This window comes from Pleurodeles waltl, chromosome 2_2 (genome assembly GCF_031143425.1).
Source record: "Pleurodeles waltl isolate 20211129_DDA chromosome 2_2, aPleWal1.hap1.20221129, whole genome shotgun sequence".
NCBI classification, from domain to species: Eukaryota; Metazoa; Chordata; class Amphibia; order Caudata; family Salamandridae; genus Pleurodeles; species Pleurodeles waltl.
The window spans coordinates 521554746-521577217 of NC_090439.1; the positions used below are offsets into that span (position 1 = coordinate 521554746).

General features: G+C 41.2%; 1 protein-coding gene across 8 annotated transcripts in view; it reads right to left on the minus strand.

The window, feature by feature from the left end:
* Nucleotides 1-22472, minus strand: part of ZNF521 (zinc finger protein 521) — a 711353-nt gene that overhangs the window by 103866 nt on the left and 585015 nt on the right. For 5 of the 8 annotated variants that reach the window (XM_069220047.1, XM_069220042.1, XM_069220040.1 and 2 more), the window contains one exon: nt 13825-13890. The exons of the other annotated variants lie outside the window; for them this stretch is intronic. In XM_069220047.1, coding sequence (XP_069076148.1) covers nt 13825-13890 — 66 coding nt within the window. The remainder of the gene's footprint in view (nt 1-13824; nt 13891-22472) is intronic. 8 annotated transcript variants of the gene reach the window in all.

Below are 22472 nucleotides of genomic sequence, written 5' to 3' on the forward strand. Positions count from 1 at the left end.
CTAATTGACAGAAATATTGTTTCCGCTGTGTACATCACAAGCCAGTAAATATCGGGACAATTAGAAAAACCTAAACATGTCGTGATGGGATACAGCAGTTGAACGAATCAAGTTGTTTTACTAACTTGGTCACCACACAAATTGGTGGAAGAGAACCTTAATAAATGAAATCTACTCTGGAGCATTGAATGTATGGAGTGCAGTGTAGGCCTGGAAGAAAAGTACCCAGGACAGAGTTTAAGAATAGTCACCAAATGTACATATGGTAAGTCCTAGGCCCTCATCACCAGTGACCTGGTGGGGTACGTTATTTATCGCCCCAATTAACTTTAATACCCTTGGAAATTAACAGGCTGGTAAATAACTTTTGTTAAGTCTTTTACTCTTCCAAATTGGAACTAACATGCATAGTTTGGTGCTTTTACCAACATCAGCATGTCTCTCAGAATTTATAGGGGAGATTACATTTCGGGGCTCTTGCTTTATTGCATCTGACAATTACCGAGTGCAGTAACTTCTGACTGATTAATCATTGTGACTCACTTGCAATGGGTGCTTACTCAGGGCCTGCAATTTACTGGGTCACTCATAATGAGGGCTTGAATGGAAATCCTTTAAAAGGTTATTGCTTAACCTGGATTTGGTCCTACTGGACATCCCAGATTTAAAATGTTTAAGTGGAATGGAATTGAGTTGGCAAGAGCAACGATCTTTTAGGGAAATAAACCTGAGAGTCATAAAATGCATCAAGAATCTACAATGAAGATGCAAATAAGGTAAAAAGTGAAAAACAAATAGCTATGTAATGAGGCCACATTAATAGCAAACTAGTCTAATGAAGGGGTAGATGCTTGTAAGGTATGGCTACATTTGAAGAATAGGGATCTGCAATAATTCTCCTAAAATGTAAGGTGCAGTTCTCGAAAAATCACCAAATGCTGACATGTTGTACTTCAAAGAAAAGTATTTTTCATTAGTAGTTAAAAAGCATGATGCTTAGGTAATGGAACATACCTAGACAAAGCTCAGGAGGACCACAGGATTTGAAAGTATTTCTAGTACTAGGAAGTGTATGTCGTTAGATGAGTGTTAAGAAGCTCTCACCATCTTACAGATAAGATTCCTACAGTAGACCACCAACACCTAGAAACAAAATCATGTGAAGTAAGACCAAGAGGCAGGAAAACGTCAAGGAAAGTTGTGGAAATTGAGGCCAATAAAAAGAGGTAAGTCAAGTGGAAAACATAAAAACAGATGAGGAGCAATGGTGGTAAATAAAAAACTGTATACTATACAGAAACAATGCAAGAAAATGGTGAAAGAAAAAAATAGGTGTAATTCAGTTGTAACTTACAAATACAACGCATGTACAATATCACCCTTATGATTAATGTTAAAATGTCTATTTGAGGATACCTGCATTTTAGTCACCTTGCACTATGTACCATCCATTATCTTTCTTCCTTTCTCAAACTGAATTTCTCCTCCTGCTTCTTCTGTTTACTCTGAGGTTAGACCGTCTTTTTTGAAAGTCCACGTGGAACGTGGAAGTAAATGAAAGTAGGAAATTAGGAAATTAAAAAAAGAAAAACATACTGGTGAAGGTTACCCAAAGCAATTCAATCAAAACTAATTATTTTCTGCTCTCTGAAAAAGGTGGCAGCCGATAGTAATTGGAAAAGAGACTGCCCAGTCCATTTGTGGAAGTGAAATTCACAGCCAATTAATTTAACAACTGTTATACAGTGGAATATTCAATCAAGAGATTAAACAAGCAGAGCATTTGGAAGTAAAAGGTACAGCTAAAAAGTACTGCCCTTTGATAAGGTGGGGGGGGTCTATCATTGTGCACCAGGGAGCAGAGTTTAGGCCGAATGATTATCAAGACTGGAAGTGGAGATCGATGCTTGTAGCAGCGTCAGTCAAGTATTAGAAGAGTAATAGACAGTGGCGTAACAAAAGCCCCCACAGCCTGTGCGCCCGTGTGGGGAGGGGGGGTGGCCGAGCGCCAGGGGGGCCACCTCAGCACAGTACCTTGTGCGCGGGTGGCAGGCACCTATCGGTGTCCAGGGGGGAGGGTGCCTCCTACAGATACTTTGCAGGGGACCCCCCATAAGAGTTTCGTTACACCACTGGTAATAGATGAACATCTATATGAAGGTCCCCGGAGGGTTGGCCATGAATGTTAGTATAGTCCAGTTGTGTATTTCCAGCCACAGCTTAGGCATGTCTGCTGAGTCACCGGCAGGAGGGAAATGTGCAAAGATTGAATCTTGGATAGTAAGACTCACCAGCAAAATGGCGCTCGCTCAGCTCACTAGCATGTATGGCGCGCCTATGGGGGCCCCTCATTTGGGTTTAGAGACATGGAAGAAGCTGCATCGCTCATGCAGCAAAGACTGGAGAGAGAGAGGTGAGGAAACCAGTCACGTAGAAGGGGTTTTGTGCTTGGGAGAAAACGATAATTACAAAACAAGGAAAGGGACTGGAAATGAAGATTACCGCTATGCTCACAAAGCACACTGAGTACATGATAATGCAGCTCGCAAAACAGGTGTTTCAGCAGCAATTATCTGAAGAGGGAATAGATGTACACCAAAGCATGGCAGAGATATCTTAACGATGAAAACAAAATGAGTCTCTGAGTAGTAAAGCATGAACACGGCAGATTACGCAAAAGAAAATAGCTTTTAAAAATACCTCTAAACATGTGGTGCAGCTACTTTCATTTTACAATTCCACCCACGTGCAACAGATTACAAAAAAATATGTGGGATAGGAATCGGACTTCCTGCATAATCAGTTTGAGGCTGCTGCAGATAACTGAATCACTCTCTGCTATCTGCAAACAGACGATTGTGAGGGAGCAGGTCAAAGCCCATGTTGCTCTCGTTATCACATATGGTAAGATTTCTCTAATGCTAAATCTGGCATGCAACACTGGTGTGGCACTAAGGCTATGTAGATGGTAATAGCAGCCACTATGATAGAAAATGACTTTAGGGCTTATTTAGAGGTTGACAGATGCCCTGTCCACCCTATTTAGAGTGCATGTAAACGCCTATGTTGACCAGAGTTTGACCTCATGGAACTTTATTTCCGACGAGGTCCCCACCGTTTTAAATCTTGACAAACATCCCCACCATTAAAAAGTCTTTAAGGGACTCTCTAGTTATTTTTTATTTCTGAGTTCTTTATTCACTTGGCCAATCTACCTTGCACAACTATTGAGTCTGGTAGTGTGGACTCTGAGGCTACTGGTAAAAAGTACTCTGGCAAGGAGCCCCCTCGAAGAACCTGCCAATCATTGCAGCACCAACCTAACGAGAACCTCAGCTGATACCACAAATTGGTGGATAAGAGCTCCAGCTCCACAACTAAGGTACCTCTGATGGCCTGTCTTTGTCCAATCTATCTTCATGGAGAGTTCAAACCATTTTTTGGAAGTGCACACATTCTAACATGATGACTTTAATTGGGAGGACGTTTAATGGACCAGTATTCCTCTTTTCCATTCCGTTGTTTTGAAGCCTGTAAAAGGCTATGCATTATAAACATGGAGGCTGGGACATTTAAACAAACATTTGCAATGCAATGGGTCTCGCGTTTGCTTGAGGTAGAGGCTCGTACAGCTATTAGCGTTGTAAATGCCTAACCAGACTTTTCTTGCCAAACAAACTGAAAATAAAAAGTATAACAATTGACATAAGTGAGCTGATTCAAAGCACCGCTGTGAGTACGAAGAGAGAGACAAAAGAAAAAAGAAGTTCGGTCGCAGTACACGGAGACCAAGCCCAATCCATCTGGAGTATCCGATTTGTGCTCCTTCGTGGTCTGCCTTAACTTTTGACTTTGCCCCAGTCTTGCCTGACCAGATACCCATGGTTGGTGCTTTAATCTTTTATGCAATTCTTTGCTCCGAAAACTTTAAAGTGTCATTACTTCAGCTCCACTTAATTGCATTTAATTTATTTTGGTATCATTATGTTCATTAAAATGTATTCTGTTTTTCTAAATTGGTTTTGGAATTTTCTTGTGTTGTGTTTTCACTTTAATACAGTTTGTGTGTTCCATAAATACTATACACATTGCCTCTAAGTTAAGCCTAACTGTGTTTGTGCCATGCTATCAGAGAGTTAAACACAGTTTAATTTAATTACTTTTGTGGTGCACCCTGACATGAACTGTGGAAGTTGCCTGAGATGGGCTTCCACCACCCTCAAACAATAACCCAGTTTCCTACACCAAGCATCTCAGATGTTTTCACGTTAACACTCAACTAAAACGATCAAGCCGTAAGTCATTTTCTTGTACTGCACCTTCTGTTAGTGTAGTTATAAGAATGACAACTAAAATGCCAAGCGTATGCAAGTGAACAAAGGCCGCGAGCACTGACCTCGACATTCATCCCAACAATCATAATGTACCATATCAGCTTTCATACAGGGAGCGCAACCAGCTGCTGGGCAGTAGGGCCAGCGTTTATTCTCATTTCTGTTCAGTAAAACCTAAGTAAAACAAAACCCCTACAGCAACTATTAACAAATGTTCTGCGGTAGCCATAGAGGCAGCTGTTATCCCTGCTGCCACCGGGGCCCCTTTCCTTTAACTGATCAACGTGCCAGCCATTACCGTGGACCAATTTGTAATGGTACGTAAGCAGCACTCTAGCAGCCACCCAAGAGAGTGTCCAGAGGGGCCCTTTAGCCTCATGCGCAACATCCGTCCATGAGGGCCAATGGCTATAAATGTCCACCTTGTACATCGTAATGCAGCAGGAACCAAACCAAATGCTGTGCTCAGAATGGGAACAGGCCTCAGCCTCCAAAGCAGAAATGAAATGGCCTGCAGTTCTGGTCCTTTCCCAGCTCCGACATTTACACAATTAGAGCACTGATACGTGTTTTTGTTTATTTGTTTTTGTTGCAACCAATACACTCTTCCCCCAACCAATTTCTCTTTGCTTCACTCTACATTTCCCCTCTCCAGAGTTCCTTTCACTGCACACGTTTGTAACCTGGAGGTAGACAGACCTGCTGAGAAGGAGAGCGCGCAATAAGCCCTGAGCAACGATGAATTTGCCCTTGATGCTACCGTGGGAGGTGCACTGCAGGCAGCTCATGCTGTCCACATGAAATGCAAGTGGACAGGATATTATTCAACAGCAGGTGGATTTGCATTGCAGAGGCCTTAAACTATGTAATGATGAGGCTTGCTGGAAGACTGGCAGAAGGCACGATCACTTTCTGAAACAAAGAAATTGTGCCATGGAAAGTTTTAACCGATGGACAAAATAAGAGAGTGGGTGACTCTGCCAAGCAACCACACAAAAATGGAATGATAAAAGCAGTGAAGAAAACTCAACTATGAAGAATATTCTTTAGAAAGCACTTAACTGCTTTTGGCCCAGCTTATCTTCCTATCGAAATGTCCAAACTAGGGACCTAATTTACTTTTGTGTCGATTCATGCAGCAGCGGAATTTCCTTAGGGGTGGAGGGGCCAGGTCCTCCACCTTTTGGACATAAAGAGTCTGTCAGGATGACAAAGGTCAGCCTGACAGACACTCTTTATTTTCAGATCAGGCAGCCAGGACATGTGCTAAATGCACAGGCTCCTGGATGTCTGAGCTGAGCTTTGCTGGGCTGAGGAGGTTACTGCTCCTGTGAGTGTGACCTCCTTAGCTTAGCAAAGGTTCTCGAGACCCTTTCCCTCCTGATGAGGGAGAGCCTCAGTGGTAACCTCATACCTGGGCGCTTCAGGTTTACGCCCTGAAGTGCCCAGGGCCTAGTGTCTATCACTGACACCTCATCACAGAGTGAGTGCGGTCAGCAGTCTCTCTGACCCCATCCTACTCTGTGATGAGGTAGGGACTGCTGCCTCCAATGAGGGGGGGCAGCAATCACAACCCTCCTGGCAGCACCGAGGTTTCTCATCCCAAGAGTTGCAGCAGGTAAGTGTTTAATTTGTTATTGACTGTTTGGTGCGTGCGTGTCTGTATGAATGTATGTGTTTTTGTGAGTGAATGAGTGATTGTGTGTGAGTGTCTGCATGTGAATGCATTAGTGTAAGAGAGTGTGCATGTTTTTGTGTACCTCCCCACTCCACCCCCTCTCATTTGTACTTACCGTCCATCACTGGATTTACAGTTGTTTGTTACTCACGAAGACATTTTCCTAGTAGTATCCTTAAGGCTGAGGAGTCTCTGCACATAAAAAAATATAGGACTGTCCTTTCTTTTTATGTGCAGAGACTCTGCAGTCATAAAGATACTACTGGTGAAATACCTTTATGGATAGCAAACAATTTGAAACTTAAAGAAAAGTGTAAGTTTGCCTTTGTGAAATAGGCCCAGAGTGTAGAATTTTCGAAAGAACCTTTCACAGCCTGGACATTCCTCATATTTCTCCTGCCTAGGCTTGAAAAGTAAGGGAAACAAGGGCCCTAATGTAAAAGAGTAGCTAAAGCTAAATTGACTGTTCAAAAATAAACTTCATAGGTCAAAACTGAGCTGCTAGCTGCATTTCGTCAACTGTAAGCAGGATCCTTTCAATGTGATCTAGGTTCACTCTCCTTTCCTTTCCAACCAGCAGGACTTGGAAGAGTTGACCTGGCTTCCAACTGGTGGTCTGTTGGTTGTGGATCATGGGCGCTGCATAGCCCTCCTAGATCCCACTGCTACATCCAGCAGCGTACCCCGTTTCCCTATCCTGAACCGTTGACCGGGTTTTCCAAAAAGTAGTGGCAAACGGATGAATATTCCCTAAGCCCAATACTTTCTCAGAAGCCCGCAGTAGTGCAACAACACTTATTTATAGATTTTAAAACATGACTGCCCTGTTTTGTTAATGGCAAAGCAGTTAACACATTAACGCCACTAGATGTCGACAGGTGCAGGATCTGTAATCATTTATATTTTCTTTTTTAAAGTTTACAACACGAGGCACACTTTGTAATTGTGGTGGCCATATTATCACAGCAAAACAGAGATATTAAGTAAAAGTAATTTATCCACGCACTTATTTTGTGGGATGAAAACGGAGGGAGGAGGGGAAGGCTAAACTATCACAATACCAACATAACATGGGTACTTGACCAAAAAGACTTAAAAATGTTTTCAAGATTCAAGATTCAGAACCAGAAATAAAGATTCTGATATCATCACTGACTTTTACAGCACGTTTGGGAAGCTAATGCGCTTGAGTTATCCAAGATATCACTGAAGCGAGGAGAAGTAGCATTTAACTGTAATTGTAATCATAGGGGCGAGAAACCTCTTGCAAGTGACTGCATATATAAGTATATGTGTGTGCACGATTGAGACCTTGCTTAAGATATGCTGGATTCTACCTCCCTGAGATGTCACTGCGAGTTCTTGGGTAACCCATCAACCCGGAAAAAATATCTCTACCTGCTGCACCCCAACAGAAAAAATAGCCCAGCCATTTGTGGATCTGCGCTGCAAACTGGCTGGGCTTGTAATAGTCATGCGTTTGTTAAAAAAATAATAAAAAAGAACTAATGCCGTGGGAGAAAGTAAAAAGGAGAACGGGGTCGGATCTTCTGTGGAACATGCAAGACATTTGTACCAGCCGCGTGGCTTTTACTAAAGAGAAATAAACATGTCAAAGGCACAGGGGAAGGAGAAACAGTAATATGGTTCTGGCTGCTGCATAAAACATATCAGCTCTTTACAACTCTAGCTTCCTTGGTGTAAAATGGGCACTGTGAGGTGGGGCAGGGCACGTACCACCACTAGCCTAAGCCATGATAATGCTGAGGGGCTCTGGCCGCAGAGTTGCCACACAGTGGATCTTGGTGGCGGGAGAGTGACCAGACAGTAAGTGGTGTAGGAGAATGAAGGGCAACATGGACACATATGCAGAAGTCAAAAGTAGCACAAAGGGGGGTCGAGGTCTTCTTTCATTTGGTGCTCATCTCTTCAAAATGCACATTAAACCACATTCAACTCCCACTATGGTTCCTAAAGTACTGAAGAGTGGAAGAAAAGCAAAGGATTGGATCACCAGCCATGGCATTGAAGTCCACTTCGTTTTAGGTGAATTTACACCTCATTTTGAAAAGGGCAGACAATGGCTGTATACTGTTGAGGGCAGAATCAAAATGTGACTAACACTCAACAAAATCCATTAAAAGGGTGAGGCAAAGTATTTCTCTGTAGTGCATATATGTTGTTTGAATTAATTTTTTTGAGCCAGGCAGCCAGCCAAAGCAGTCAGCCAGAACTAAAATAGTTTTACCGTTCTCATCAGCCACAGCCCATCCTAATGGGTGAAGGGGCCATGCCATCTCACCTTTTGCCTGAAAAGTATCAGTCAGGCTAAGCAAAGGTAAGCCTGACAAACACTCTATTTTCAGCTCAGACAGCCAGAAGCTAGACATGTGCTAAATAGGCAGGCTTCTGGCTCCCTGGCATGAACTTTATTGTGCTGAAGAAGTCACCGCTCCTGTAGGCACCTTGAGGCCCTCTCCCTAGTGACAAGGGGGAGCATCACCGATTACCTTAGACATGGGTTTTGCACTTAAAAGCCCTAAAGTGCCCAGGGCTGAGTGTCAATCAGAGACACCTTGTCACAGAGTGGGGTGAGGTCAGCAACTCTCACTGATTCATCCCACTCTGTGGTGAGTAGGGACTTCTACCTGCCATCATTGGCAGTGACTGAAGGGAAAGCAGCAGTCTGAACCCTCCTGGGACCACTGAGGCAGAGCTGCAGGTAAGTGTGATTTTTTAAGTTTGGTACATGTGTGCATGAATATATGGGAGTGAGTGTTGTGAGTGGATGAGTGTGTGTGTGCATGTGTGAATGCATGGGTGTGAGTTTATGTGTGTGTTTCTGTGCCGTCTGCCCACTCCCTGTTGTGAGTACCATCTGCCACTTGTCATTAAAATGTATCATTCGTTTAAAATTTGAAGGTTTGGTTATATTAAGTGTGTTTTGTTGTTTTCAGCTAAAAATAAACTACTAGGAATCAAGACTTTAAAATGGAAAACACACACGTTTAATAACAGGCAGTAAAAATCTCTTTAAATTCGAGTAAAAATGAGCTTGCATGCTGAGTAAGAAAAAGGTCTTCAGTAATTGTAATTACTATTAACCTACTTTAGAAAACACACTTACACTAAACTACCTTTTTCTAAAACAGTCGTTTAAAACGTAAAATAAAAATGATTGCAGACAAGAACCTGTACTAGGGTACAAAGTAGAATAGAAACTTTTGTAATAAGTAACTGTGCCTTAAAAAAGTGCAAACGATCTTTAGATTATTGTCACGGGGCTACTTTATGCTGAAAAAGTCTCAGAACCCAGATATTTCACGAGCTCTGCTGCGTTGTCAGGATATGGGGGTCTGGCTGAAAGGCAAGTGCTTAAAAAGCCCTTCACGCTTCTGACTAGTAGGGTTCATTCTTCTAGTATACTTGAGATGCAAAGGGACGGGGCTAGCACCAGTCAGTTAACAAGGGATCCTTTCCCTTAGTTACTGGTAGGTAGTTCCGATACACACAATCCCACTATTGGTCTTATCCTGCCACACCCCTACGGAAGGAGGCCAGCCCGAGGCGTTGCTCTGTTAATAATAATATTCCCTTCGAGTACATAACCTTTCTTATTGCCCCTTATGCTCACATCACTGCACGTCAAATGACCATCCAGGAAAGGCCACTACAGAAACATAGGGCCTGATTACAACTTTGGCAGAGGGGGTTAATCCGTCCCAAATGTGACAGATATTCCACCCACCGTATTACGAGTTCCATAGGATATAATGGACTCGTAATACGGCGGGCGGGATATTCGTCACATTTGGGACGGATTAACCCCCTCCACCAAAGTTGTAATCAGGCCCATAGTTTTGAGCCCCACTATGCCGCACGCACTGCCCATCCAGCAAACTATCCATTCACCACCCTCCCCCATTAAGACCATCTCAACATTTTACTGCCGTATTTAGAGGTAATGTATTCCTCTTCCCATCCATTCACTGTAGTTTCCCAATATCGAGGGATGCGTTTTACTGCAACCAATGTAATTCTCGCCGCACTGTGGGTGCACCTTTTAACTGAAAGTACTGCATGTTTACTACTGAAACAGTCTCTTCAGTGGGGCCTGGTACTGTCCAGGACACTCTGAACTAGATATCTGGAATGAAAACGAACAAGGCACCTCTCCTCCCGCAGCCAATGAATCACATGTGCACTGAAGTCAATTTATGGAGATTCTTCGCAAAAAAGGCAATAGAACTCTTTCTACTGATTATGAGTAAATGTGCCTCTGTCATGAAGCTCTATGTCAGGTATGCTGTTACTGAGTATTGCATACTACTGACAATGACACCAAAAATGTTATAATGTAAGCATCATTGGCATCCTGTCCACACTAAGTCAGGACTGTGGTGCTGAGTCACTGTTTTTTTTCAAGTGTCAGATTTACTCCTTGACTTGTACCTTGAAAACGTATAAGTGACGTATGCATGCTTTACACATGACTCACAAAGCCAGAGCCACATATAAATGCATGCTTGTGTGTGTTATCCATAGGTACACAGTGTACGCACATATGCATTTACCACATATATAGCAATTAGATCACCCTGGCAGGGAAAGCAAACAAATGAGGCGAAAAAACAGCCATAACTTGGACATTATACACAAAACATTTTGCAATGCACTTGCAAGACTTATTTGCACATGATAATATATTGCTTCTTAGACTGTACTCCATACCACAGTTTTTGCTGTTCTTACATGCAGAACATAGCAAGTGTAACCTTAATGGTGCTCAATTCATTAGCCTTAGAATGATGAAAGAATGAGTTTCCCCATGCCAGTATTCAGCCTTAAGACCAGTGCTACCCATACCACTCATACACTTATTTTTTGCCACACACCATGGGTTACTGTTCCAGCTTATATTGGCAGACAAGAAGCCCCACATCCAAAGGAACATAATGATCCTCCCGTACAAACATAGTGGATTTGGGGTTCCTCATTTCCAACTCAAAGCGCAATGATAATTTGCTCACCATTGGTACCACCCTGACGCCCGTCTACCTACACTATTCCGGAAAGAGACTTTGCCTCCTCAACACTTGTGGGCATTGCTCCCATTAGGCATCTCACTCGACATTAACAATGATCCCATTAGGCATCCCACTAGACATTGAGAATATGCAGATTCTCTCCACTACATGATGGTCAGGGTGCAAACTTACTAGACTCCTCGACAGTGACATATCATATTCTCCTGGAATACCACTGGCCTTGAACCCGTGGCTCCCCATCACTCAGTAGAAACTAGTACAACGGACATTACATACACTTGACCTTCGCACATTTGGGGATGTGTTCCCCGAATGGCCATGTATTCAGCCATACAGAAGACGCCTGATTCACAAATGCAACTTATCTTGAACATTTTATACTCAAACACCTTCAAAGCACCTTACGTACTCGATTCCTGTCATATCCATTGGCTCCAGTAGACCTCACATCACTTACACTTGTTATCTCCAATGACTGAGGTGCCAGACTCATTTCCATACTTTATCACACCTGCACGGGCCTCCTTCCAACATTGGACTCAAAGATCAGGGACAACTGGGAGAAGGATCTACAGCGCCCTCTTACCGACAAAATCTGGTATGCCTGCTGTGCACAAACCCAACTATTGTCTTTTAATAATTGGCATACGTTTCTGCATTTGAAGGTCTTATGTGGAGCTTCTATCACACCTGCTGTACCGGTGCATATTGACCCCTCCCGCCCCTCTGACTGCCCCAATTGCCACACCCTGGTAGCTGACTTTCCACACAAGACCTGGACATGCAGCATAACAGCATCCTATTGGAGTGAAGTATTTGCCCGCCTCTCCTTAATGCTGGACACCATGCTCCAACCCAGCCCTCTCCTGGCACTACTGGGATACGTAGATGACATTCCTAAAAACTTGAGATGGTTTACTGCCGTAGCCCAAGCCAAGAGGGAGATAGGCCTACACTGGGAAAGTAAACACTCGCCTACAATGCAAAAGTGGTTGAAAAGTCTTATTAGTGGTTTAAAAATGTAGTCTTTTCTATCTTATCTACTGCAAATTGTATGCTACTCCCCAACCCCCTACGTTCCAACCCAACAGTATTTGGCAACCACTAAAGGTTTATCTACTAATGCTAGATGCTTCACAGTTGGGAGTATGAGTAACACATCATACACTGCATCTTAATTTGCCCTGATTGCCCTGTCTTGATGTAATCACCCTCTAGATATGATGTAATGCATGAGCTTCCTCTCTTTACTTAGAAACATCCAATGCTGTTAATATTTGACTCACTATCATTGAACTACTGATGCATTGTGCTCATCTGTTGCAAATTCTACGGTATGGTGTGTTGAAAATCACTAAATAAAGTTAAAAGAAAACCTTAGGACCAGAGGTTCACACTAGTTGTCAGCAGTGAGCCCTTACATTGTTGTGCGACATAGAGTATTATGGGATTGGAATGCCACTACTAAAATAACCTATGTGCAATCATAGATTTACTAAGCTTAAATCTAACCATAAAACCTAAATCTTCACCTGACTCTAACCTGAAATCTAAGTCAATGTTCAGTGCTTATTTTGAGCCGGTGATTGCCGGGGTGGCGCACTTGCACTCCTTTTTGGGGACCAGCACTTATCTTTCCTCATCAGACTTTATCCTTAAGTAACAGAGCACAAACACACAAAAGAGGGAAAGAAAGAGGAAGAGAAAGATGGAAAAACAGTAGTGAAGGGCAAACCAGGGATGACAGAAGAACCTTCAGGAGAGACATAAAGAGGAAGAAAGTGTATGGTGATGGACGAAAGAGGCATCCGGTCGAAACGAAATTAAGCCCATTTTGTATTCCGCAACCGCAACATTCAACACCTCAGGGTGCGGAATTCTGAGAAAACTTTTGGACCTGACACTTATAGCTTTCAAATTAAGCACTGTCAAAGTCTAATCTTAATCCTAAACCCAAGGGTACCCTCATGAGAGCCTCAACACTAACTTACACGAATGTACTCGCCTGAATTTGTGAAAAATGTGTGAAGGCACACCAAATTTTCCTGTTTTCGTAGGCTATGTGCATGGCAAAAATACATTTCAAGAAAACACATTTGTATTGAAAAATAAAAGGTAACTAACAGAACGTTGTATCTCCTCATACATAGCCAAAACATACACATGTAGTGCACACAATGAGTACCAGAAATACACAGAGTTAGGAAAACTGAATCAGTCAACGATGTCAATCAATATGATGTGTGGTTGTAATTTGCATCATGCAAGTGTATGCCAAACAGCCATACATTTCGACCATGCAGGTGCATTTGTAAATAATGCATGTAATAATTTAAGGACTAAACAGACCCGAGTACAACGGAGAAAATAGCTGTTATGGGAGCCTGTTTTCAAAATCTTTGAGGTCAGATGTTGACAACAAGATGTTATTTAGATATTGTGTGCCTCCCTGTTTTCTTATGAGTGGTTAGTTTCAAAGCCCACTTTTCACAGCTAAGTGTTATGGCCATGTAAATATATACACTGTTCAAAATCTTACAGCACAATCATCTTTAAATTTGGGGAGACTTAATGCAATTCGGCCCAGTGAAAGATCTCTTTGCATTTTTAAAATATTCAGGACAGTCATACATGCAAAATGCTCAGAATACATAATTTTGCATGACCAATAAATTGTTCAATGCCTTTGCATGTCGGTGCACACGGGCCTTTGCACCGTGCATAGACGCATAGCATCCGCTACAGTTGGATAGTAAATACCTACTAGCAATGGAAACACGTCGGGGGCTCCTGGATCTGTTGGAAGGAGACGTATAACTACCTTCGAGTACTGTACAAAAAAAAACACAAATTGGTATAGTTGTGAGAAGAAACGTCATGCTGCATAAATTCAACGCAATCTGATCTAAAGGTAAGCCTGCAGGGATGACCTATTCTACCACTGCAACATGCGTATAATCAACGATATAGCAAAGCAGGAGTTGTGACCAGCTAGTGCTCACAACACCTAGCTGAACCTCAACTTGAATGCACCCTGATGGCAAAGACAATTATTGTGGTTGTAATCAGCCTTCGTCAGTGGCGAACCAGGAGTCCAAGGGCTCCAATGCAAGCAAAGAAATAGCACCTCCACACCGCCCCAGCTATGTTTGGGTAGTAAATGATAGCCATAATTGGGATGCAGTGGGCCCCTTAAACCTCTGGAGCCTGGTGCCTTTGTAACTGCTGAATTGATAAAATTGATTTGATATGATGTTTTGTCTTTCCAGTCACAAGGCCCAGTTGTATTAAAATCTTATACATTTTCTTTAAATTCTTAAATATCTTCCTTGTGAGAAAAAAGTCTGTCACGCTGAGTAAAACATACTAGCAACAACAGTAGTCTGTCCCTTTGTTCCCCACTATAGTTTCACCCCAGAAATCTAATGAAAAACTAGAATGCTATCATTCTCTTTTGATTACAAATATGAAGCACTTCTTGAAGCTATGTTGCTGGAAGAGGATTTGTTAAATTTAAATGAACATTCAGTGTTTAAGGCAGACATGCGAGAGGAAGTATGGGGTTTTAGTAATTTATGCCATAATACATTTTTAAAATGGCTAAAATAGTTAATGAGAGAAAACCTCGCCTAGGGCCAGTAATCTCATTCCATATCTATTTCCTACGATTATCCATCCTTTCTGCGCCGTACGACCACTGTAATTTTAAAACAGTAACATTTTGGGGGGTGAGCAGTTGTTTTAAGCTTTCATTTAAATGCATAGGAATAGACTTCACTGCTTGAATGTTCACTGGTTTCAAAATCATTTTATTGTGAGTTAAATGTAGGAAGAATGATAAAACATGTTTAAAAATATATATTTAGTGTCTATAGAAATGTCTCTCTGTATACCTTATAAACTACTACATTCACAGGTAATTAATTCTAACATTCTAAAATGAGTAACAAAGGTATATCAGAATAATGGGTCTGCTACAGTCAAACTGTCATAGACTACACAATTGTTGTGCACCGGAATCATTCTAAATATAAAGTACAAACACAATGAAAGGAACATTTTCAGGAACCTGTACCAGAAGAGAGGAGAACCCTTTTCATGCATATGTTAAGCCTTCTCTTCAGGAAAATTTGCAGATTTAAAGCTGTCTTCCTAATGCAGGCTCGTTCTATGACTTAAGGGAACAATCAGATTCTTTCTAGAGCTCTGTGCTCTTCAGAGGAAGCTGCTAGGTTAAAAAGGCCTAGCAATCAGAAGCGGCTCGCGTGGCTGGGCAGGGGGTGGGTGCGGGGGGCATGGGAAAAATATAATTAAATAATAATAAAAAAATTGAAAAACCTTACTTCTGCTCCTGCGCCGTGAGACGCTCCTCTCCCATCAATGCTGCAGGCACAGGCTCCTACCCTGCCCTGTGCCAATCCTGACACTGCTCAAAGCAACATCAGGATTGGCTGGGAGTGCCCAGCCAGGGCGCTCTCAGTCAGACTGGGAGCCTGTGCAGGCTCTCTCCAGCACATGTGTGTTTGGCCGGCCCGAGACGGCTGGCCAAACACACATGCACTCTGAGGAGAGTGCAGAGAGCACTCCTCTCGGCTCGTCACCCCCATTGCCCCGCCCCTTTTACACAGAAAGGATAATAAACAGAGTTTACTATCCTTTCTGTGTAAAAGGATTTGCAGCGGTTGCTGCTGGCAGGAGGGGGGCGACACTCCTCCGCCCATACGGAGGAGCCGCGTCTGCTAGCAATATGTGGGTTGATACTGTAATGAGACTTGGCTTGGGTACTTTCTAGAAATTCTCGGGGTACATATCAACCTGCTATGACCCAATCAGGATACAGCATTTTGGTAGTGTACAGTGGTCTGATTCCTGACAGCAGACTTAGACCTTCTGCTCAAACATTTCAATATTTTGTCTTTCTGTGTGTGTGTGAGTAATAGCTGTTTTTGAAGAGAAAAAGTATACATTAAGTATACATCCATTGCATACTGGAAGGGCTTTTCAAACTAATATGCTATTCGATGGCCATGTCTGAGGTGATCCAACATGTAAAATAGAAGCAGGACATGCTTTTAAAAAGCAGTGTTAGAATATGCCTCGGTTAAAATTCTGTTAGTTTCTGAATATATTTGTATAACTTTTATTACAAATGTACTCCCAAGGTTCTTTTGCAAACAACAAGTGGAAGCTAAGCTTGGTTTCTCAAAAACATGCTACATCTATATGTGTAATGATATTTAGATAAATGCTTGGTTTTAATATATTTTAATGTGAACATAAATCATAACGTAAGGTAATATTAGAAAAATGTGTAGAACTGTACTTAGAGTGTTGGAAAAGGCCCAGTTATGTCCATGGCTAGATTGTGAAAATGAGATATTCACCAGGGTGTGGAGGAACCTGTACACATTTTTCCTCTTACAATGTACATAAGTAAATTACTAGTAGTCAGTGTTAAAAATTTAATTTTAATTGTGGTATTGTGATATCTGCTTAAAGTATTAGAACATTTTTGTATTACGTTTTCTACATTAAGAAGTCTCCCTAATTCAAAAACAATGTGAAAAAAGAAGGGTATGAAAAAACAAAAATAATGTGACATATGAAAACCCCAGTAAAGTTAATGCTTGCATAAAATAAAGCTCGCTTCGGTCTTCCCTTCACTCCTGCTTCTGTAGTGTCAATCCTTCGCTCCCACCATTGACAACATTTCCCAGTGATGGTCTCCTGGAATGTACCATAAAAGGTGACAGAACTGCATGTGCTGACACCAAATGATGCACAATCATATAAGTTCCCTATGTCCCACCACTGTAAGAACTGTCTGAATGCCACTGTATGCTTGTTGTGAAGGAACTTGGCAAAGATCTCTTAGTGACACACACCAATACTGTAATTAGCTTTAGTGTAATGTTATACTGGGCAGGACAGACAACGTGTTAAGTCTTTTGTTGTAGGTGAAGGGAACCAAGGGCTAAGAGTACAAACTTTTCTATGCAGGAGAGTAGATTTTTTTCATTTGATGACAATTAATTTATCGCTTAAGACTCTTTAGTTTCAGCCGTGTATTGTGGCAGAAGTGAAATCCAAAAAGTAGCCTGGGGCAGGTAGTCCTATATCGTACTGCACACATTTGAAAGAAACTAATTGCACAGGACCCTTGCATCAAGACCACGGACATTGCAATAAAACCAGATGATGAGTGAGTGGCATGTTTAAATACCCAAAGAGTCTTTTGCAAGATTGAATTTTGTAAGTGACAAACCTTCGCCCAGGGGTAAGAACAAGGCAGCACTCACTTGATTGGGTGACTCGTAAAGTTCCACAAAGTGAAGTAATATCAATGGTCATGTAATACAGAAAACACATAATGCGTCTAATCTAGAGTTAAGGATAAATGTCCTTTTGGTTTGCAGTAAAATATTGTGGGGATAAAAGTGGACTGCAAAAAACATGTCAAAAATGTCTACTGAGAAAAAAGAAGGAAAAAAGATGTGACTAAAAAAAAAAAATTAATAATGTAATTTGTGGCTGCAAAAAATGTTGTGACATATAGGGTAAAGAAAAGTGTATTGGGAGAATGGACATGGGTGCATCCTCCTGCTAAAGTAGAGAGGAGCATTTAGTGATAGGTGGGAAGGGGGTAGGAGACTAGTAATGTGTTTTAAAGGTTCAGGGGCAGGCCGCAATAAGGAATAGTAAGGGGTTCATACAATGGTAGCATTAAGAGGTAGTTAGGGGTTTTAGGGTTTAGAAGGGGTAGGTTAAAAGGGCACTAGCGGTTGTTAGGGTTCAGGGAAGAGTAGAATTAAGGAACATTTAGGGGTTTAAGGGTTCACAAAACGGCAGCATTAAGTGGTAGTTCACAGTTTTTAGAGTTCAGGGATGCATTGCGTAAAATGGTAGTAAGGGGATTTTAGGGTTCAGGGAAAGATAGCATTAAGGGGCAGTGTGGTTTTTTAGAGTTCAGGGTAGGGTAGCAGTAAGTAGGAGGTAAAGGTTTTTTAGGTTCAGTGAAGGCTAAAATTAAGTGATAGTAAGGTTTTTTTTATTATTCAGCGAAGAGTAACAGCATGGGATAGTATAGATTTTTTTATGGTTCGGGAATTCTAGCATTAAGAGGTGGTAAGCTGTTTTTAGGGTTCAAAGAGGGTGTGTGAAGTAGTAGAAAGTGGTTTTAGGGTTCAGGAAAGAATAGGTAGTAAGGGGTTAGTAGGGTACAGGAATAGCCTTAGGGGTTAGTTAGACACTTTTTTGAGTTCAGAGACAGGTAGGGTTAAAGAGTAGCAAGGCTTTTTTAAGGTTCAAGAAAGAGTAGAACTAAGGGATTGTTCAGGGTTTTAAGGGTTCAGGAATGGGAACTATTAAGGGGTACCAAGGGTATACTGGGGTACAGTGAGATGATTTAAAGGTTGCATGTCATAAAAACAACTTTAACATTTGATACTTTGGAATTGTCAAAGGTAATAATAAAGGACACAGCATTATTATCTCTACAATTTCAACTTTACTTTAAAGCTGCCTTTTGGTTAGGTCCATGCTATTGAAATACCATATCATATATACATAAAATGTAGTCAACATTTTAAAAGATAGCTTTAGTCCATATAACCATCCATTCTTGAAAGCTCTGGTTTAATTAAACTTCAACCTCCTAATGCAGCAAACATGGTATTACTTCAACTATTTCTTCCTTGTTTATCAATATATGATCCGTCCGTTCAGCCAATCACAAATATGTACAGTAAAATCTGCCTTAAGAAACAGGTTGGTTTGATAAAGAACCATTAAAGTGTTAACAATTCATTTTTAAAAATGTACTATTTACCATTGGGATAAGCTGGCCTTCTCAGGTACAGAATGGCCCCGACTTCTAAGGAATCTTGACATAAATGTATCTTTCTAAGGTGGTAAAAAAGTCTTAAGTTCTAAATCAAAGGCGTTTTTAGAGCTTGGGTCCCAGGGCCATGTATGGAACCTGCTCCACAACTTGGGTACCCCGAGGAAAAATGAAGGTCATACGTTTACAAATGGCCTTGATGGGTGCGTTTAAATGTTTTTTGCATTCTACAAACTTGTGTGTTGATAGACAAGAAGGATGTTTCTTTATGTGCCTACAATGTTTGGTCTAACTCCTACTTGGCTTTACCAAGACACAACCCCAGATTTTGTTTTCCTGTCAGAAAACCAGGCATTATGTGATACCGCTTGCTTTTCTTCATTAGCTATTCCAATAAACAATGACAACTAGGTGCTGGATCTTATAACCCCAATTATATAAGTCCTTCTTTGACTGCTACGGAATTAGCAGATGCCCGATTTACATTAGCTAATCAAACACACAGGACTATGGAAATAGAGAAACATAGGTTGGATGCAGGCTGATGCTAACAGGGAATGAATAGTAGAATGTGGCGAGCTGGTGAATGTATTATTCACCAACCTATGTCCAACCATTTATGTCTATTTGTATCAATAGCAAAGAGTGCTAGCTTTGGAACAGCCAAAGCTGCGTGCATTAGCACATTAAAGCAAGGCACATGGCAAGGAGTTACAAGCAGCGAACAGAGAGAATTATAACTATAAAACAGCCCCTTATGTAGTTCAAAGTACGCAGGTGAGTAGACGTGGAAGAATACATCCAAACAGCCAATAGTATTAGGAAAGAGATGTATAGTCCACTGGGGCCGAACCAAGGCGTGTTTGACAAATTCTCCAACTAGTGGCACTATGAGGCTGCTCGAAGAAAGGCAGTGAGCGGAAGTGGTGAACCAAATGCACACTCTTCTTCATGTTTTTAGCAGCTGTTGAGTTAGACAGTTCTGCTGCCAACATCCAGATTCCAATCTACTGGACCTGAAAGCAGAAACAAGTGACTCTCTTGCCATGTTGCATACTTGGGACTACAAGCAAAATGTGTTCAATGTAATAAAGAAGGGCCAATAAATGCAGTTCCGTAATGATGTTTTTTTTTTAAACTTTAATAATGACAAACAGATTTTACAGCCTAACCGTGAAATCATGTACCAACTGCACTGCTTTACAATTAATAGTCATTAGCAATTAAACAGCATGTAACTATCACACGATGTCACAATATGAGGGGAAGTCAGCAATCAGCTTAGAGAAAAATAAATGCCAGTGCCACTCTAATTGAGATCAAATGAAATGCTTTCCAAAGCAATTTGAAACAACACAACTAAAAAATGAATATGCAAAGATATGGAACCACTATTGAGATAATTGAATTACATTTCAAACTAATTTCTGTTCAATGCTGTATACTAGAAAAAAAACAATTGTCATGTGGGCGCTGTATGTAGATGGCCACCAAACCTTACTAACAATATAACCTGTGGATCACTGCCTGACCGATGATAAGAAACTGGCACTGTAAATTGGCTTAAAATGTTAAATTGATATTTTTAATTACCATGATTAGTTGACACTACCCACATCTAGTATATCGTGGGTCACACCCTACCATTTAAAAAACTATGCACTTGCAGGCGTACTCACTCAGTTTCCTTAGGGAATGGTATTCTGGCGTGTGCTCTCATGAGACACCTTCATAGTACTACACATCATGCGAACATTAACCCCTTTTTTTTCTTATCGATTCTGAACTAGGAGAGGGAAAGCTAGCAGTACTTCAGGGCTTCCTGTTAAATGTATAGCAATATGAGCAAATGTAACTCCATCAACACAATCAGGGCTGTCACTCCAAGACATCTTCTGGGATTGTTCATGCAAGCTTACAGGATCACGCGTTTTGGGAGTAGACCAATCTCAGTGTAAACTCTGTTCATATTTGGAATGTTTTTAACCGTAAACTCTTCAGATTTTTCGACTTACTTACAGACCAAATCAATGAAAAGGAGGACCCTGGCCACCCTGTTGTTCTTTGGTCTCAGTGCCTGGCTTCTTTCACTTCTTCCAGACGTATATTCTGTAAATTCCTTGTGGGATGGCTACATTTGCACCATACACATTATGAAATTGCTTTGAAGAAACCTCTTCCATCTTTGTAGTTGCTCCAAACGTCCCGTCAATCATAGGGCAGTAATTAATGATGTCCTGTTTGGAACAGGAAAACCAGTTCCTAATAACTGTGATCTTCGGAGAACTATTTTAGAAAGGAGCCTGAAATGCAGTTTACATAGAGGAGTCCCAGCTTTCTCCTGTTTTCCTATTTGTTATGAAGATCTGACTGAACAGGCATTTACTCCGAGATTGGTGGGTCCAGAATAAATCATGTTCACGTAAACACTTTGGGTTTTAACATGCTTCTTTGATCTTCTAGTGTTTCAATGTGAATGTAAATAGATAGGGTTGCTCAACAACTTTGTTCACAGAAAAAACACCCGTTTTTTATTCATTCCCTTCAGTGATGGCTGGGTGGCTGTAAGTAACAACTATCCATCCTCCAGGAGGTTGACCACCACTTCTCCTTGCAGACACACAAACATGTTTGGCTCATCCCGTTCAGCATATACAACAAATAGACTATCTATATCCATCACTATATTGAGAACAAATACCTCTGCTCTGTACCCTTCTGTAAGTGGTGTTCCAAATGATTCTAACACTCTGGAATTTTACTTTGACCTTATTCTTTTGGTCCACAAGATAGTGGTGCACTTAAGGTGGTTGTATATCACGTTTCACTCCAGAAGAAAACAACATCTAAAATAGCTGCTCATTGGGTCTTCTATGGGACCAGATTATAACAATTGTCTGAGATTGACATATTTAACTGAACCTTGAAAAAGTTTAGACGAAACGCGTGTCAGCTGCCTGATGTTGTTCATAATCTCACAATCAAGAACTCTCTGAATTTTTGAGGAACAGACAATAAAATAACAACAACATCTGAATTACTCCTGTCACAACTTCTAATACCGATATATAGATTGTTTTTGATGTGTGGTATAATTTGTGTCGGTTAGTTTGATTGTAAACTACTAGGCTTATAATCTATTTGCATCCTATTAGTAGCAAAGTTTATGATACCATGTGAGTACCAGTGTAATTGTACTCATTACAGCTAGTTGTGATTTGATACATAACCCTTATGTTTTTGTGCTTTGGATGGATGTGTGATTACTTATTCAATAGCTACCAAAGGTTTCCTGTGTTTGATCCTGTTTGTTTTTTAATAACTTATTCGTCAAAATATTGACATGATTGCAGTTGTCATGAAGGTGCTTGAGAACTGTCCAATCTTTGGGAGCCCAGCATCCTCTTATGGGTATACCAGTGTAGAGTTCAGACGTAATGATTCTTAAGCTCCTGTACCATGGTGTCCGTGTACATTTCTTACCACATCTGCACTCTTATCCACCACCCCACCAATGAGCTCAGTAGCACTGAAAATTGTTCCTGGGTAAACATTTTCACAACTTTAGGTAA